Source organism: Pecten maximus, chromosome 2 (genome assembly GCF_902652985.1).
Source record: "Pecten maximus chromosome 2, xPecMax1.1, whole genome shotgun sequence".
NCBI lineage: Eukaryota > Metazoa > Mollusca > Bivalvia > Pectinida > Pectinidae > Pecten > Pecten maximus.
Genome location: NC_047016.1, coordinates 3,491,739 through 3,511,700, shown reverse-complemented (window position 1 = coordinate 3,511,700; position 19,962 = coordinate 3,491,739). Strand labels below are relative to the sequence as shown.

General features: G+C 35.8%; 1 protein-coding gene across 1 annotated transcript; it reads left to right on the top strand.

Annotated features, from left to right (window-relative positions):
* Positions 1 to 31: 31 nt before the first annotated feature.
* LOC117345211 lies at positions 32 to 17,044 on the top strand. The gene is made up of 7 exons (XM_033908230.1): positions 32 to 73; positions 5,074 to 5,230; positions 5,632 to 5,814; positions 6,273 to 6,385; positions 6,640 to 6,997; positions 7,955 to 8,012; positions 11,902 to 17,044. Exons 1-7 carry the CDS (start codon positions 44 to 46, stop codon positions 13,508 to 13,510), a joined length of 2,508 nt encoding a protein of 835 aa, XP_033764121.1. The 5' UTR covers positions 32 to 43; the 3' UTR covers positions 13,511 to 17,044.
* Positions 17,045 to 19,962: the final 2,918 nt, after the last annotated feature.

Below are 19,962 nucleotides of genomic sequence, written 5' to 3'. Positions count from 1 at the left end.
ACCAACGAGAATTTGACGTCATTCACGTAAACATGACCTAAAAATGGCTTCCAGTGGAGGAGTTATCTTTGAGGTGAGAGTTATTTTGATAATTAACATGTGCTTGTGAACTTTGTCAGTTTATTGTCATGGTTAATTTTCATAAACATATAGTTCTTTTATCAATAATGTACTAATGATACAATATAATGTTAAGATTTTTGTTAAAACATGAGCGAAACTGAAAACTGAGAGTAAGAATGTGAAGTGGTTATGAATTGCCTAAAAAGTATTTGCATCCCGTTGATGAGTGTTCCACTATTACGAAATGATAACACATACCTTTGTACCCATTGTTTTATAGCAGTAACACTTTTTACTGCAGATGCCTGCTGCAACACTATTTTATCAGATACAAATGCAGCAATGCTACATTTAAGTAAAAAAATGTCAACTTGGTACTGTTCTAAAATGTAAAAATATTGTAGCGAAAATAGCCGGGGAACTATATACTCAAAGTCCCGCAGCCCTCGGTAGGTGTCCTCGAGGTAGCGTCAGACACCCGCCACAATACCCGAGTTTAGAATTAAGTAGTGTGGGTCGTCGAGAAACACAATTCAACACCGTCGTAAAGTTTCAGTCTATGTATTCAGCAACATCAGCAGTGTACAGAGCATATATAAAAGGCAACACCGCTCTCGCTTTCATCAGCATACGTAGCAACATCCAGCAAAGTAACACCTAACACTCTCTGGCTTGAACTCAACTCCACGATCTCCCTCTCTGAACTGAACTCTCCGGCTTGAACTCCCCCTCCGCTCTCGCTTTCACCCCTTTTATACCAAAACCTAACGGAGCGCTACCGGAGCGCCGGAGCCCTGCCGGAGCGGTGCACACCTGTACCGGAGCCTTCCGCTCCGGTGACTTAAATGTGTAAATAACAATGTACATAACACTTAGAAAAACAATTAGCCGCGAGTAAATGTTGACCATGTGTAATAAAGATGGGGCATTGCTGGAGCTCCCAGACAGGTCCAGCCATTTGTAGTGGATAATAGGGATGAGAGGCGATTAATACCTCTCTGACAGGGGCAATAAACATGAACGGGAGCCGGGCAGACGATTACTGCCACGGGCGTGGTGAATTGTTTACTTCACGGGATATCATCCCGACGTGTCCCTCCCCATCTAATTACCAACGGTCAACAGATTGACGGGCTAATTAAAATTCCTAAAGCAAAGATGGTATAACAGTAAATAGAAACATAGAAAAATACTACACTAATATAGAAAAATACTACAATATAAATATTACCAAATAATACCAATATAATCAGATAATTCCGTCCATATTACTGATGGACATATGTTGAAGCTTACAAGGGGATAGTACTACCCCCAGAACACAGTTGTGTTTTATGGTAATTAAACGGTTATTAAAATGTCATTGTACATGTGCAATTGCAAATTTTTACATATTTTTTAAGTGATATTCTACTTTTTTTGTAGCTACTGTGTATCAGTAATAATGAATTGATATACCTTACATAATAAATATGCAGTGATCAGTTTATCAATATATGCATTATTTAATCTTTTCATGTGTCATAATGTGGCATCAATTATCTGAAATTAGGTTATACCAGTATATAATTATAATCATTACATGTCAGATTAGGTAATATCAGTGTTAAATTTAACATACACAACTTAGTTTACAAACTGTGTTAAGAACAATATTGTTAGGAAATAAGCCAAATTGTAGTACAGTACTCGGATGCTGTATAAACGCTCATTAACTATTTAAGGTATACTGTAGGTATAATATACTGGTGTAGCTATATAGGCTGCTAGCAATGGCATCATTTTAGGTTTCTCAGTGTTAAAATTTTGGTACAAGTGTTGAAAGGCATTGTTGATCAGTAGACCCATATTGCACTAGTGTACTTATGTTTGGTACAAGTGGGTTATTTTTTTAGCTCACCTGCCCGAAGGGCGTCAACTTTTCCATTCAAGCAACTTCTTCTCAATAACCAAATTAAAAGGCCCAGAGACCTAATATTGGGCCTGTAGCATGCTGGGGTGAAGGGCTACCAAGTTTGTTCAAATGAATGACCTTGACCTTCATTCAAGGTCACAGGAGGCTAAAATCTTTTAAACGACTTCTTCTCAATAACCAAGAGTCTCAGGGATTTGATATTGAGTCTGTAGCATGCTGGAGTGAAGGGCTACCAAGTTTGTTCAAATGAATGACCTTGACCTTTATTCAAGGTCACAGGAGTCAAAAAGGCTAAAATCTTTAAATGACTTCTTTTCAATAACCAATTGCAAGAGTCCCAGGGAGTTGATATTGGGTCTGTAGCATGCTGGGGTGAAGGGCTACCAATTCAAGTTTGTTCAAATGAATGACCCTGACTCACATTCAAGGTCACGTCGATCAAGTATGCCTAAATCTTTAAATGACTTCTAGTGAATAGCCAAAGTACAGAGAGACATTATATTGGTCCTGTAGCATGCTTTCAAATAACTGTAGGATCCATGTATGAAAAGATCACTGCATTGCAGGTGAGTGATTCAGGCCCATTTGGCCCTTGTTTACTATCTCTAGGTATCAGGATAAATTATTTCTTTACTAGACTTTAGGGGGATTTTTTTTTATGTCAAATCTAATGTTGTAATTTTGTTGCAAATGGCTTTTTAATACACAATTTCAGAGTTAGTCTTCTGGCTTGCAATTCAAGCTCTTTAAAAAGGGAGATCAAATACACCTCCCGTTTGCTGTCTGGTATATATGCAGGAACCCAGCAGAAATTAAAAATTGAAAAAAAACTGGGGGTGGGGGGGTGTTGGGGGTGTTGTTGGGATCGTGCAGCAGTACCTATTCTTTTTTGGAGTCAGAATAAGTTATTGTTTCGAGGAAAACCTTGTTTTTTCAAATATTTTGGACTTCTTGCTATTACCTTTAATCCTAACGGAGAGCTGTCCATCATATGCATTATCTCGCCCAACATGAGTGAAATGCCCATTATAGTAAACTGTTTGAATGGAAGTAACTCCTAGATGATATATATATATGTAACTACCGGGTATATGACAAGTTGTGATATAGTTACTTATTCATGTTTGTGCCTATGACTTTATTGAATCACAATATATTGCTATACTTTTCATTATAATATCATGATCAGTATATATTTTACAATATGGATTATAGTTGTCAAACCCACCCTCTGATGCTAATGTGTGGTAACCAATATATATAAGCTTTACCGTTGGCTGTATGTCTTGTTACAGACTGAACTTTGTCTCTAGTTTATCATCACAAACTTGTAGAGGTGACCAGTGTATAGGTTGGAGGGAACATGTGATTAGGAATACAATGTTGATGTGATTATCACGCCTCGCTGTAGAACTATTGTAATCCAGCATAATCTCTTGGACAAACAGGCATTGTTTGTATTGAATGTACAGCTTGTAAATGTGAACATACTTGTTCCAGTTATCATTTATAATGAACAGGCCCCAGCAAACAAAATAGAACTATAATTTGTATGATACATGTATTTTATCCTTCGTTTTATTACTGATTATATAGACATTGTTATTGTCATTAATGTCCAAGGAGACCTTCATGATCAGATAAAAAAAAAACGAAACACATACTTCATGGTATTTATTACTGTAGATGTCTAGCTATAGCTATACAGAAAAGTTGTCTTTAAACAGATTTGCAAATATCATATAGCTACAGTTGGGAAGATATATGATTTCAACATTATTGTGAAAGGACAAACTAGAATGCCCCCCCCCCGTCACTAATTATAAGCTTATATATACTATAGTGACTATACTAGCTACCGACATTGATTTTCACTGCATCCATGGCCAGCTGTAGTAGACCCTTGAGAGTATCCTTTGACTCCCCAAAAGCAGATTTGACTCTTGGAATTTAAGGAGCATATAGATATTTTTTGTATGTGTTGACCCTTCAGATTTTTGAGAAATGATAATTAACTTCTGAAATTGCCAGGATACCATGATTTTGTGGATTTTTTCACCCAAGTCATCTTTTTAAAAATACTGATTAGTCCATTACATTGTGCAAGAATTAAAATATCTGGTAAACACCTTTATGGAGATATGAAATTATTAGTCCATTAAAGCTAGCTACCTGTGAAACCATGGGATTTATATAGTTTTCCCTGTCAGTCCACTCAATTTTCTGCACTTTTTTCAGCCAAGCTTCATTGCAATTTGTATGTTTGGTGAAAGCTGGTATAACTTCAGTACATGAGTAGCTAGTACAGATCCAGTTCGAACTTCTGAGTTTTTGGGTCAAGGTCAGGTAGCTATAGGCGTAGGAGATATGTATTGCTGTAGCAAATCCCCAGCATGCTTGTTTCCATTAGACATCAATTTATTTCCTGTGAATGTGATGAATTTATCAACCACAATGAACCAGTGGATAATTATAAGCTGTCTAGTTTTCCTGTTGAAGATATTTTTGTGAAATTTTATATATATACAATCCTAGAAAAAATCACACGGCCAGTGATGAAAAGACCTGAAACAAAATTCAAACATTACATACTTTTCATCCGTGTTTTTTTCAATGGCAGTTATGTTTGTCAGCTGTCAACATTTAAACTTTAATTTGATGGTATTTGTCATGAATGAAAAATGTAAAAATAATTGAGCAGTTCCAGTGTGAACTTTATAACCCTGTGTCTGTTTCTGCTCTGACCCAATTAAGCTTCAACTAGCTGTTTTATCTTTGGTTAAATTTATAATAACTAACTGTGTTGGGAAATGTTTATTTTACAGTGTGTTTTTAGAGTTTTGGGAATGATAACTGAAACAAATGCAATAGCATTTACGATTTGTGAATATGATGATATAATCAATCATATGCTATTACATGTACGTTATTTTGGTGAAAATTTCAACATTCTTAATTTGAATGATTTATCGATTTGTTTATCTTGATAGATGCTATATGAAATGTTGTTTGAATTTGCTATTTCAGATGGAACCATTTTGGACAATGTTTCATTAGCATGTCCTACAATTTAACATTCTTCTGTATTCCTATAGAACTACCTGTACAAGTTGACTGGAGGCAAAGGGAAGTCATTTTTCAGTAAGTCCAATCCTTGGAAGCAGCGCTACGTTATACTGAAGAGTAATGGAAACAGGCCTGTGTTGGAATACTACAGTAAAAAGCCAAAAAACAAGAATGCAGCACCAAATGGTAACTAGCCAATTTAGCCATTAACAATATATAATATAGATGTTAATTAAAAATTTAGATTACATGATATATTTATACTTAACCAATAAGGCCAAGTTTTCTAAAAATACTGGATACTGTTTAACATTGTTACCACATTACGGACTTAGGCCTAAAAAGAATAATATGTGTTTCCTCTAATATGCAAGAAAAAACACAATATATGAAATAGTTTATACTAAGGCTACATAGGCAAGGAATCTTGACGTAATAGTCCTTCCTTGAAATTGGCCAAAAAACTTCAGAGTTGGCACAGAAACATAGGGTCAGTTATAGAAACACTGGTACTTTTGAGGCCTTGAATTCACTTGTCACTTTGCAGACTTTTCAGGTGTATAAATGTTTTATGATTAATTTCATAGACAAAGTCAGCCTGGCAGGAGGTTTCCGTTTGGAAAAAGTCACTAACACACGTAACAGGGCGTATGTGTTCGAGCTTACAACAGCCGAGAAATACCTGTGCCTGTCTGCTGATGAACAACGACACATGGACATGTTTGTGTTCATGATACAGACACAGATAACTCTTCATGAACAAATTAAAGGTAGGTTTACAGTCATGTGGTATATAAAGTCTGAACACAATAGAATCTCTACTATTTTACTTGTAAATGCAGCTACTTTAGTTTGAGTTTTTAATAAATTGTTAAAATCATCTATTGTAAGTTTGATATGAGTACAGTTTACTGTACTAAATAAGATAATTTACTAATTAAGAATCAAATATATTTATTGAATATTTTTGTATGCCACATTTACATTGATGAAATGAGTTTTGTTAAAGAATTATATGGCAGTTGATCATGATTCTCACAAAAATATTGTATCCATATAGAATAAAAATAAATTAAATCTGATATACTGTTTAGTGATGCAAATGATGGATCTTTTGAATGAATGTTATTGGGCTGTCATTGTTACTTCAGTCTGTCCTGGTATTTACAGATATGTCAGCACAGAAGTAACCATATGTAACATCTGTGTGTAATTCTTTATATTTTAGAGGATTTTGTGGTCGTCAAAGCAGAAAATTCTGAGGCTCAGCGAAGAATAGGAGCTAAGGGAGCTAACTGTATACTGCATGTATCACCTTGGGGAGCCACCCTCGCTTTACTGGTAAATGAATATGTACTATTTATGAAGTGTTTATAGGATAACTGGTATTTGGCCATTTTTGCTTTTGAATGTGTATTTGGATAAAAAGAAAAGCCCAATCACTGATATGTTGGGGGTTTTTTTTGTTTTTTTTTGTTTTTTTTTTGTTTAGATATCTATACAATATCTTTCTGTCTTTCCTTGTAATTTATAATAATCATCATAAAGAATTATGACAGTATTATTTACATTATATTTTGTGATTACCTCTACAGTCCTGTAGATCAGTGCTCGCCCAGTGGCCACTGAAGAGTGTACGATACTTTGAGGCTTCAGGCCAGGGCAGCTTCCTGCTGGAGGCAGGACGTGTGGCTCCAATGGGCGATGGAATATATGTTTTTCAAACTGCGCCTGGTGACGACAGCAAACTTTACGACCTCTTGGACCAACATATTGTTGATGCTCTTGGGAAGATACACCCAGGGCGTCGGGGAACAACAGAAGAAGTGGAGGATTACGTCGAAGAAGCTGAAAAGCTGTCAGCTCTTACATCTGTCTCTCTCATAACTTTTGAAAATCCAGATATACCTAAAATACTCAAGGACAATTGGAATTATGATGTTGTTGGTAATGGTGAGTAGACTGTTGTTACCTGTATCACAATGATCCTGTTTGATATGTACACATTTTCATTGGCGTTTCTTTCTTTTTGTTTGATATTACAAAATCAATGTTCACCAACTTTAAAAACATCTAAATCTATTGTAATTAGTGAAGTCTATGTAGCTGACACCTCTGTATACTGTCCAACAAAGAGAAATCCATTAAAATTATTGAATTTCTGAATTTGTAACTTATATATTACCATGATAATGAAAGTCTTACACTACTGGAAATGTATAAAAATCAATGTCTGCAGGTTGTTTTATTGAAGTGTATTTATTACATAAGATGATTTTTAGCTCACTTGGCCCTGGCTTATGTCATGGTGCAGTGTCCGTCATCTGTTAACATTTCCTTTGAATCACTTCTAGTCCTGAACGACTAAATGAATTTTGATTAAATTTGGTCTGGAGCATTGTTGGGCAAATAAAAGGCAATCTAATGTTGTATAAACAGATCAGAGGGTGTGGCACCTTCCGGGCCCAATAGGGGAAATTGAGGTAAATCCTTTTAAATGCAACTTTACTTGAAGAATTGCATGGTTTTTGATAAAATTTGGTCAGTAACATTATTGGGCAAAGGAGATATAATGTTGTATAAATGGAAGGTGTGGCTCCTTTGGAGCCTGAGAGAGGGTGCCTAATAGGGGAAATGTTGCAAAAAAAACAAATAACAAAAAATCTAAATTCCTTCTTCGTGAAGAATGACAGGATTTGGTTTAAACCATAGTTGGAAGATGTAACTAAAAAGGTAGAAAAATAATTGTAATGTAACTTAAAATATTTTTGCCATGATTACTGAATTATCCAAGTGTCCGATGCAGGCCCTCTGGGCATCTTGTTGTAATGTATCTTAATGTGGTCACTATAAATGTCAGGAATGGCTTTAAACTGTTTTCCTATTCTAGGTTTGTAATTTTTATTACAGTTCCAAGATCAGCACCCATTGTCCATACTCGCCAGAACAGCCAACAGTCCAGAACAGAGTAAGTTTGTGGGAATAGTGTCATACAATACAGCGGGTCCTGTTATGTGGGAATAGTGTCATACAATATAGCGGGTCCTGTTATGTGGGAATAGCGTCATACAATACAGCGGGTCCTGTTATGTGGGAATAGTGTCATACACTACAGCGGGTCCTGTTATGTGGGAATAGTGTCATACAATACAGCGAGTCCTGTTATGTGGGAATAGTGTCATACAATACAGCGGGTCCTGTTATGTGGGAATAGTGTCATACACTACAGCGGGTCCTGTTATGTGGGAATAGTGTCATACAATATAGCGAGTCCTGTTATGTGGGAATAGTGTCATACACTATAGCGGGTCCTGTTATGTGGGAATAGTGTCATACACTACAGCGGGTCCTGTTATGTGGGAATAGTGTCATACAATATAGCGAGTCCTGTTATGTGGGAATAGTGTCATACACTACAGCGGGTCCTGTTATGTGGGAATAGTGTCATACAATATAGCGAGTCCTGTTATGTGGGAATAGTGTCATACAATATAGCGGGTCCTGTTATGTGGGAATAGTGTCATACAGCGGGTCCTGTTATGTGGGAATAGTGTCATACAATACAGCGGGTCCTGTTATGTGGGAATAGTGTCATACAGAGAGTCCTGTTATGTGGGAATAGTGTCATACAATACAGCGGGTCCTGTTATGTGGGAATAGTGTCATACACTACAGCGGGTCCTGTTATGTGGGAATAGTGTCATACAATACAGCGAGTCCTGTTATGTGGGAATAGTGTCATACACTACAGCGGGTCCTCTTATGTGGGAATAGTGTCATACAATACAGCGGGTCCTGTTATGTGGGAATAGTGTCATACAATACAGTGGGTCCTGTTAATAACCAAGCAAGCAATTATATAGGTCACATGAACCAGAAAGTAGAAGATTCAAACTGTACCTAGTCACATTCTGGTGATCATTGGTCAAGGTTAAAGGGTCAGAGGTGACACTGACCCCTTCTATACAGAGCTCATTTTCTAAATCTAGGTCATATCTTGAGAACCCTTCAATGACTTGATTCATATTGAGATCTTAATATCGCTACATCAAGTTCTAAACCTGGTCATATTCTGGTCTTTCAAGGTAAGTATAGGTATGAAGGACCCTTGATAGTTTTGGTTCATAAGTTATTATTATTAACTAGAATTTTAGGTTGTTTGGGAGTATGTGGCTTTAATAGATTTATTTCAAAGTTATTATCCCCTCTGAATGAAATTGTGCAGGGGATGTAGTGTTTGGTTTACAATGACCTTGTCTTTGATCTTAGCATCCTGAAATCGAAACTCATCCTAACTATTCTCATACTTGATTAAGTTTGCTCAAAATCCTTTGAAAATTAGTCACTAAAGTGCTGACAATTATTTTCTATAGATAGCACAGTGACCTGCGATATCTAATGAAGATTGTTAGTTTGCTGGGATTAACGCCCCATCAACAGTCAGGGTGTTTTTGATGCAGGGTTGGGTGGGACGGATGGGGATGTATTACTACAGTAGGATGTGGTACAGAATCACTGACTGTATTACAAACAACTGACAGTTTGATGCCTGTGTTAATTAGGATGTCTGACCACCTCTCACCTAAAAGCTGTGAGAACTTATACTGTTTACTGTGATAATTAGTGGTAGTAAAACTTACAGGAGAGCGACAGTAGCTACAGAACTTCTGTGTTACAAATTACAGGAGAGCGACATTAATATTAGCTACAGAACTTCTGGGTTACAAATTACAGTAGCTAGGTTATGGTAGTACAAATTACAGGAGAGCGACAGTAGCTAGGTTATGGTAGTACAAATTACAGGAGAGTGACATTAATATTAGCTACAGAACTTCTGTGTTACAAATTACAGTAGCTAGGTTATGGTAGTACAAATTACAGGAGAGCGACATTAATATTAGCTACAGAACTTCTGGGTTACAAATTACAGTAGCTGGGTTATGGTGGTACAAATTACAGGAGAGTGATAGTAGCTAGGTTATGGTAGTACAAATTACAGGGGAGTGACAGTAGCTAGGTTATGGTAGTACAAATTACAGGAGAGTGACATTAATATTAGCTACAGAACTTCTGTGTTACAAATTACAGGAGAGCGACGTTAATATTAGCTACAGAACTTCTGTGTTACAAATTACAGGAGAGCGACGTCATTAATATTAGCTACAGAACTTCTGGGTTACAAATAACAGGAGAACGACAGTAGCTAGGTTATGGTAGTACAAATTACAGGGGAGTGACAGTAGCTAGGTTATGGTAGTACAAATTACAGGAGAGTGACAGTAGCTGGGGTATGGTAGTACAAATTACAGGAGAGTGACAGTAGCTAGGTTATGGTAGTACAAATTACAGGAGAGTGACAGTAGCTAGGTTATGGTAGTACAAATTACAGGAGAGCGATAGTAGCTAGGTTATGGTAGTACAAATTACAGGAGAGTGACAGTAGCTAGGTTATGGTGTAGTACAAATTACAGGAGAGTGACAGTAGCTAGGTTATGGTAGTACAAATTACAGGGGAGTGACAGTAGCTAGGTTATGGTGTAGTACAAATTACAGGGGAGTGACAGTAGCTAGGTTATGGTAGTACAAATTACAGGGGAGTGACTGTAGCTAGGTTATGGTAGTACAAATTACAGGAGAGTGACAGTAGCTAGGTTATGGTACAAATTACAGGGGAGTGACAGTAGCTAGGTTATGGTGTAGTACAAATTACAGGAGAGTGATAGTAGCTAGGTTATGGTAGTACAAATTACAGGGGAGTGACAGTAGCTAGGTTATGGTAGTACAAATTACAGGAGAGCGACAGTAGCTAGGTTATGGTAGTACAAATTACAGGAGAGTGACAGTAGCTAGGTTATGGTACAAATTACAGGAGAGTGACAGTAGCTAGGTTATGGTAGCACAAATTATAGGGGAGTGACAGTAGCTAGGTTATGGTAGTACAAATTACAGGAGAGTGACAGTAGCTAGGTTATGGTAGTACAAATTACAGGAGAGTGACAGTAGCTAGGTTATGGTAGTACAAATTACAGGAGAGTGACAGTAGCTAGGTTATGGTAGTACAAATTACAGGAGAGTGACAGTAGCTAGGTTATGGTACAAATTACAGGGGAGCGACAGTAGCTAGGTTATGGTAGTACAAATTACAGGGGAGTGACAGTAGGCTAGGTTATGGTAGTACAAATTACAGGAGAGTTACAGTAGCTAGGTTATGGTAGTACAAATTACAGGGGAGTGACAGTAGCTAGGTTATGGTATAGTACACATTACAGGAGAGTGACAGTAGCTAGGTTATGGTAGTACAAATTACAGGAGAGCGATAGTAGCTATGTTATGGTAGTACAAATTACAGGGGAGCGACAGTAGCTATGTTATGGTAGTACAAATTACAGGAGAGTGACAGTAGCTAGGTTATGGTAGTACAAATTAGAGGAGAGCGACAGTAGCTACAGAACTTGTGGGTTAAAACACTGAACCTGAAATTACTGTATGAATCAATTTCTATTCCATGAAATGTAAAATATTTAGGGTGACAAAAAGAAAAGAATAAAAAACACAGATGAACAATTTGAATTAGCTATAGGGAATTTGAAATTAAAATTTGAAGGTGCCATTTTGATTTTCATTATTATTTAATACAAAACAAACATTACATGGACTGCTGACATTTTCACATAGTTAGTATGGAAGTCAGAGAATAAAATCCGTACAAATATGATGATTGGTACTTATTTTTTGTTAGTTAAATATATGTACTTCTCTGTTAATGAAATAGCTGATACTGTTGTTAAAAAAACAATTGGTAAACCAAATGTTATGTTATTGATTTAAGTTTATCCAGTGATTTTTGTTTACTTCAGCGGGAATGACAACAATCCCCCACCACTACCAAGAAGGATGAACACAGAGAACCGTTCCAAAAGTTCCCCGCAAATCTTGAGAAACCACAGTCAAGGTTCTGTCAGTGTTTCTAGTGTAAAGGGAGGTAACCCACTAGCTGAGCGTCCACCCCTTCCTCCTCCAGCCAAGAATAACACTAAACCAATTGGAATTCCTCGCAATAATAGTGAGGGAACATTACTCAATGACGATCATTATTTCAGGATGAATTCAACGTCCAGTTCGGGGAGCAACATCCAGTCCCCAAGTGTTCGACATGCCAACAATGCTTGGTCTCCTCCCCCGTCCTTCTTTGAGGCCACCAGAGGGAGACTTAGTGACTCAGGACCAGGTGTTGATGGATACCTGACTCCACGAGTCAGTACAGAAGTGGAGGAAGATAATGGTGTGATAGATTACATTCTCCCTTCTCCCTCGGATGAAAATTTCAGTAGTTTGCCTCGTCAGAGTAGTTACGACAACAAAAGAACAGCCCATAGTCGCCGAAGGTCTTCAAGTTCAAGGCTGAATAGATTACGATCTGTCAGCTGTGAAAATGTTCATGATGAATCGAAAAGGTTGTCAACAAGGAGAAATACAGATGTAAATCAAAATGTAGAGACTTATGATTTAGCAAAACCTATTAATCCATTTCAAAATCTGCAAGACTTTCATGGAAGTAAAGAGCTTCTGACAGATAATCATCACTATTACAACAGGAAATCCACAGAAAACTATTATAACATTCAGGGCTTGCGTGGGATTATCGATGAAACTAACATAAAGCCAGTTGCAGAAACACGAAGACGTTTCAATGAAACTTGTCGAGACACACTTGTTCGTTCAATATCAAATCCAAACTTCCTTCATCTGCAGAGTAAAGATAAACTGAGTGATGTTCGTGCAAGTGCTATAAAGTCTGGAACTCTGGAGCTTCAGTCAACACTGAAATCTCAAAACAAACAGAAAAGTAAATCTCTACTCAATCTCTTCAGAAATAAAGGTAGTCGACAGAATAGTAAATCTGATACCTGGAGCATGTACACCCCTCGGAGTATGCCGAGTAGCCCTACAGGCACGCTCACCAGACATGGCAGTAATCCAAATATACTCATCAACATGAAAGACATTAAGATTGTGAGCAGGACTCGGTCCTTTAGGAAACCCAAACCTAAGGAAGGTGTTGAAACCTCACCACTGGTGCCTAGAAAGTCACCGATGATTCCACGCAAGTCCCCTAAGGTGCCTCACAAATCACCACAAGTACAACGCACAGACAGGTCCTCACCTGTCGTCCAAAGATCACCACAAGTTCCACCAAGGACACTTAATGGAGTTATGTCCTCCCCAGTGTCTGTACACAATCGTGGATATCATTCACCACCAGAGGGCAGTGTAATACGTCATACTCGTGAAGGAAGTGGTTCCAGTTCAGGGAGCAGTGCTGTTCATCATCCTCGAACAGGAAGTAGTTCATCTGGTGGGTACGTCAGACACAGCAGTGAAGGCGGTGGTAGTCCACTAAAGAACTTCTCTCGTCAATCCTCATCTTCCTCTGTCAATAGTAATAAAGTGGAAACTATTTGTTAGAGGAAATGATAAGGTAATATCCGTTGTGTGGCTTGTTCAGCTTTAATGAGGGGAAATCTTGATACCTGGTATGCTGACAAAGCAGAAGTAGAATATTATTGTTTACAATTTTCTGTTACTAGAGTATACATTGTAAATCTTAAAAAGCAAACAACTTGTACTACTTGTGTTAAATTTCTCAAATGATATAAATTGTTTGTCCTTTTATCAAAAATTTTACTTGGTGGTCCTATGTTTTACATCTAATTACACTCTGTATATCTATGATGTATACACTCACACAAAATATAAAAAATGGCCCAGTACAGTTTTTATTGTTTCCATGTGTTTTACATTGCAAGTCAATTTATAATGTGATACACTGAGGCTAAAACTATGTCCTCAACCATTGTCCTGTCTGGTTTGTGCCTGCAGCCACACTATAAATTTACCATTAACGGTGTATGGTTTTTGTAGCCTTCCCTAGGCCTATTGTTAAGGTATGTGGGCTGAATATATGTAGATTTTGAATCCTGGAACAACAGGCTTAATTATATCCCCTTGTCTTTTTAACAAGAATGGATAGAGGCATTTTGAAAATAGCATAATGTAATTAAATAATCCATCCAGAGATTTGTTTGTTGATATAATTATGACATACTATACTTATAATTATGACATATATACTATACTCTATTTTTTGGTAATTTGGTATATTTTACTTCTTTATAGCTTGGCTGGACAAAGTCCAGAGGAGCTATTGTCATACACCAAGCAGCATCTGTAAACAGCTAGATTAAATATTTTATAATACTAATGAGGATACAACTTAGGTATTTGATATGTATGTTCCTTGTGACAAGACCTTTCCATTGGTACTACATTTGTAGACCTGCTTACATTGATGATGACCTTTGACCTACTTTTTGTCTCAAGACCTTTCCATCGGTACTAGTACTGTATTGGCTGACCTTGACCATCGTTTAAAAAGCATTAACCTTGGCCACAGTATATATTAACCATACAAGATAGTACTTTCATATTTGACACGTATGATTAAATTCCCTGTCACAAGAACTTTCTATTTGTACTACATTTGTGGACCTGCTAACCTTGATTGTGACCTTTGACCTACTTTTAAAAGAATTATTCTAGATTTCAATCCACTTGATGAGGTATGTTGTTTTCTGACCCCTTGTGTCAGATCTATATATAATAAACTGCTCAAGTGCTTGTGTCACTATATATATATAGCCTGTGAGACACAATAATTTCTGACCTTAGACAGGTGTTACTACTAGGTATATGTAACCATGCTAACAATCCGATCTTGCCCTCTTGTGTAATCATACTATTACTGCTGAAATGAAAGTATGCTAATATAATTAGTTTTTAATTAAATAATAAAGTTTACATGTGCCAATTTCAATTGAACAAATTGACATATTTTTTTTACTACATTTACGTACTATGTATATAAATTGTGTAAAAGTTAGTGTGAAGTGTGTTGGTTTGTTGTTTTGTTGGATGCATATGGACTACCTTGATGTTGTACCTTTCTTTAACATTCATTGCATTGTACATTTGTAGTTATGATGTGCAATAATTTAATAATACCATACATTTCACAGTACAGCAAATTGTGTTTTGCAAGAACAATTAGGCAGGTGTACATTGTAGTTATTGACATTTTGAATGAATGTATTAACAGCAGAAAAATATGTGTACATGTTTTCGTGACCATTGAAATACATTTTGATCAAACAATTGACCTGCGAATGTTATGGCCCATGTTTCTCAAACAATAATTACACAACTTATTGTCACCAAGATCACTTTAAGGTGCATGGAAGATTGTTATATTTAATGTTGAATATCAATATTGATTTTTTTTATTGCAAACTTTCCTTGCTGTATGGTAAGTAGGTTGATCAGTAGCCTGTGTGAGTGATAATACTGTATATACAAATCATTCCAGGACTTCACTAACAACCCGTCATTATATACAAACCTGCTGAAAAGCAACTACATTGTACATGATTATATGGTTATGTTTGTCGTTTGATCACAATAAAGGGAAAAGGGCCTTCTAAAGGAAATATTAGTAAAAACGAATGTTTACATATGAGTTTAGTTAAGAAGAGAAGTCGGCTTTATTAAGATATCTGTCTGCTTTATAATTAAGTTTGAGGTTTGGTGATATGAATGTCACACTAAGTCACAATTATATTGTAAATGTTTTTGAGTGTGGTGTCCAATATATGATATTAAGCTGAGTTTGTGATGATCCTATTTTCCTGTAGTTAACCCTCCTCGTGTTCCTACCACATTAGTGTCTATCACTCCATTCTCAACAAAATGAGAGTGGAGATAATTATTTATAAATAAGAATATTGACTCTGCTTTTTAATCCATATATATATATTACTGTGAAGCCAACTATTTTCCTGGGTAAATTTTTTCATGGTTTTCTTTTAAACAAAATAATTTTATTTCAACAAATTAAAACTTCACGATCTGGTTATAAGATGATATCTAATTTTGCTCCTGATGTCATGTTACAAAGTGTTTACAGATGATTGCTGATGAAGTATATGTATATCATAACCAGTAATATTGGTTTAGGTTTGTATTGTTTAACATCCTATCAACAGCTATGGTCTTTTAAGGACAGAAAATAAGAACAATTGTAATGTCAGCAATGACAGTACAATATAACAACATTATGACCTGCAATTTATTTCATGGATAATTTTCATGACCACATACATCAGTGATCTGCAAAATAGCAGAAAGGATTTTTTTTATCCCGTGTCTTCTGATGTTTCTTGTGGGATCATTGTCTGGACAAGAAACACTTTAGTTGTTTATATGTAATCCAGGTGTCCTCAGGTACACTTTTTAGTTCTTTAATCCACGGCTCTGGTTATAATGTGAAAATTATGTTTTTGTATTTTGTCATCACAAGTAACAACAAATTTGTTTATGTACATCTGTGAAACAACAAATGGTATAGAATAATAGCATTGAATGTGAGCTGTTGACAGTACTAACACATCCTACTAACTCACTAACAGGTTCACAGTAATCTTATTGTCTGATACAGTTATCTGATTGTTTGATACAGTAATCTTATTGTTTGATACAGTAATCTTATTGTTTGATACAGTAATCTTATTGTTTGATACAGTAATCTTATTGTTTGATACAGTAATCTTATTGTTTGATACAGTAATCTTATTGTTTGATACAGTAATCTTATTGTCTGATACAGTAATTTATTGTAGAAATTAAAAGTTTAATGAGTTTCAATAGACTTGTTCGTAGTAAATGTATTTTTTATCTTTTAGGAGAGAAGCTGTTTTCACTGAATGTGTATAGAATGTTAAAGCTTGTGGTTGATTCTATTTGTATGTTTGCTATATAGTTTATTGGAAGATATATTGTGGTTATATATATACATATTGTTGTTTAACTTTGTTAAGACATTATTTCACGTTTTGACATTCTGGGTTGATTAGTATCCATACTAAACTGCACCTAACACATAGACTACATATAGAGGATATGTCATTCGTTTCCCTTCATATTAGATTTATGATACTCGTTTTGAATTTTTTATTTTTTAGATTTATGATACTCGTTTTGAATTTTTTATTTTTGCGAGCCTCTGGCGAGCAAAAATAAAAAATTCTAAACGAGTATCATAAATCTAATATGAAGGGAAACGAATGACAGATTCTTTTTATCATATGACGTTTTCTTTCATCGTTTCCCATCAAAAACTGATTTTCTCTTTTGCCTTGAATCGTCACATCTCAACCAAATCACCCGAACCTTCGAAGTAGGTCAATTATACCGACGAGAGAAGAAATAGTTCTAACACAACTGACTCTTGAAAAGGATTCATTTTATTAAATACACGTCTCAAAACAAAATTTCAGCATTTTTTCATTTAATCTATAATAGATAAATTGTCCTTGGTGTTTGAAACAATGAGGAAAATATTTTAGTTTGAAAGTTCATGAGCGACTGTTTTTGATGTGACGAAGCCGTGACGTCACTTGGCGCGATAATGGAGGCTTCGTTGTACAAATGTCTATTCGCTGTCGCTGTCGTACAGAACCATTGTACGGCGCCTTTTCACTGCTTTGTGTTTATCCTCGTCCTCGCGGGAGTTTTTGGAGATGTGAAATGTTCCACCGTGAATATTCCCACTGAGCATTGTGTTCAGACTGCCGTGAAAAGCGACTTTGGATGCCGATTTGTTGGCAGTGTTGTTTGTTTTGACATTACACGTGTTTGTCGACGACAGTGTCAGTATGTTATCCTGAGTAACCGTTGAAGGCAAGTTGTAACAAACTACATTGCCGTTTTTCATGAGGATTTTATTAAATAATGTTATTATTTGTTTATTTGAAAAGAATCTAGACTAGATATGTCTCATCGGACAACGCAACCGCAATTTTCTATCGGAGTTGAAATATGTTACTAGGGGTCATAAAATAGATGTTTGCCAGGCCTAATTTAACATCTTATAGTATAAATATAATTAAAAAACTTAGGATGTTTACATCTTGGATTTTATCTTTGATTGTACAATATGTTATGTTAATAGACCAATTTGTCGTTCAGTTGATTTTTTTTCAAAGTTTACAAGCACAAGTCGCCATTTTTACGAGTCGTAGTAAAAAGAAGTAGGTCGTTCCCACGCGTATGAATACAGTTCTCACGGAACCAGCCAATCAGCGTAGCGAAAGGTGTTATTACACTAGTGTCATAAAGAAAATTTATATGATGGGTTTATGACACCGTATATAACGGTAGTCATATGATAAATACATGTATATACATACTAACTTCCTGGAATTTCCACTGGGGAGATAGCACATGTTCAAAATATTTCATGTTCAATCTTTATAAAAGTATATCGATACTCCCTCATTATACAAATTGATATCTTGAAATTACATTTTTAAGCTGCTGTTTTTTATGGACAAATGGGATTAAGAAATGACCATTAAAGAGTTTTTACTCAATTTATGTCTACACTTTGGGCCCAAAACCATTTATTTATTTTTTTTTTTTTTTTTGACTCGCACATTACCCATAGAAAGTCTACATGGCAGATATAAGACATCATCGTCCCCTTTTTTCCCAAACAAATCTTTAATAATGATGTACTAAAATGAATACTGAGTGACTCCATCAATACTTTTTCATTATAGTGTTGAATTTGTATTTTACAAATAGGTCTCAAACATTTCTAACAGATCAATTCATGTTTTAAACGGTCAAATTAAAGTTCTCAGAAGCATTTAATGTTATATACCTATCTGCAGTAAATACAATGCATATAGAAAATTAATAAAAAAAATTGTGTGGCATATTCTAGCTTATAAGTGATCTGTAAATCCAGTGTGGGGAAATGGAAAGAGTGTTTGATTTGTTTTGAAATGACAAATTAGTAAATTTTAACTTTTTTGTGGATTAAGGGCCTAGGGGTAAAAACTTCAGGCCTAGAAGGTGTTTTCCATGGCTCACCAGATCAGAATGTTAAATGACATACCTACAGGTCCATCTCCGTTATATGGACAACTCCGGATTGGACAATTAGTGGATTTATGTGTACATATAAATATTTAAACAAATTCAGAAAATGTACCAGAGCTGGTCTGAATAGTCCTGACTACTTTTGGTCATATCAATGGGTCGGAACCCTTCAGACTGTATATAAATGTTTTGTTGTTAGGCTATAAAAGTGGAAATGTTTCTGTGTGGATATTTGACATTGAGCTAATTTGAGGTAAGGACATGTTTGTATGAGTACATAATATAATTTGTCTAGGTGTGTGTTTCATACGTACAGATTCAGCTAAAACTCCTCGGTCACCAATAAAAAATGTCCCACACATTTCCACTTTGATAGTAATTGTTGTCTGATAGGTACATTGACAGTTGTTGATGTTGATGTTAATACAAGCTTTATAACAACTTTTAATCGGATCCTACTTGGTCTTTAAATTGTATATTTTAAGAAACTGTTACAAGACTATTAACGTTAATTTTTTGTTGTGATATGGACGTCTAAAATCCATTCTCTTTTATGATACTCTTGTTTACATTTGTCATATAAAACATAGTTTTCATATACAGGTGTATCGTTATGTTTATAGGTGGTTAAAATACTAGTATGTTTTCCCCGGTAACACACAAACCTCTCTGTATTGTAACTTAACATGTACTGCAGCTATGACCTGGCTTGTTGAAATCCAAGACAGGAAAATATCCAATGTCTTCTTTATTTCCTTCAATGTACCATAAAAAAAGGTTTTGTTAACATACAAAGGTTTATTGTTCTGACTAACTATGATGAGAGGAATTGACCAACAATTCTTAGACTTTTTATATGATCTGAATCAATTAACTGCCCATTGCCTCATCTAACCTAGTTAAAATACTGGCAGATCTAA

Excerpts from the sequence above, each read along its gene's own strand:
- LOC117345211 (XM_033908230.1), top strand. The coding sequence starts at position 44 with ATGGCTTCCAGTGGAGGAGTTATCTTTGAG. Across the intron at positions 5,231-5,631 it reads CAAGAATGCAGCACCAAATG|ACAAAGTCAGCCTGGCAGGA; the intron begins GTAACTAGCCAA and ends TTAATTTCATAG. Across the intron at positions 6,386-6,639 it reads GAGCCACCCTCGCTTTACTG|TCCTGTAGATCAGTGCTCGC; the intron begins GTAAATGAATAT and ends TTACCTCTACAG.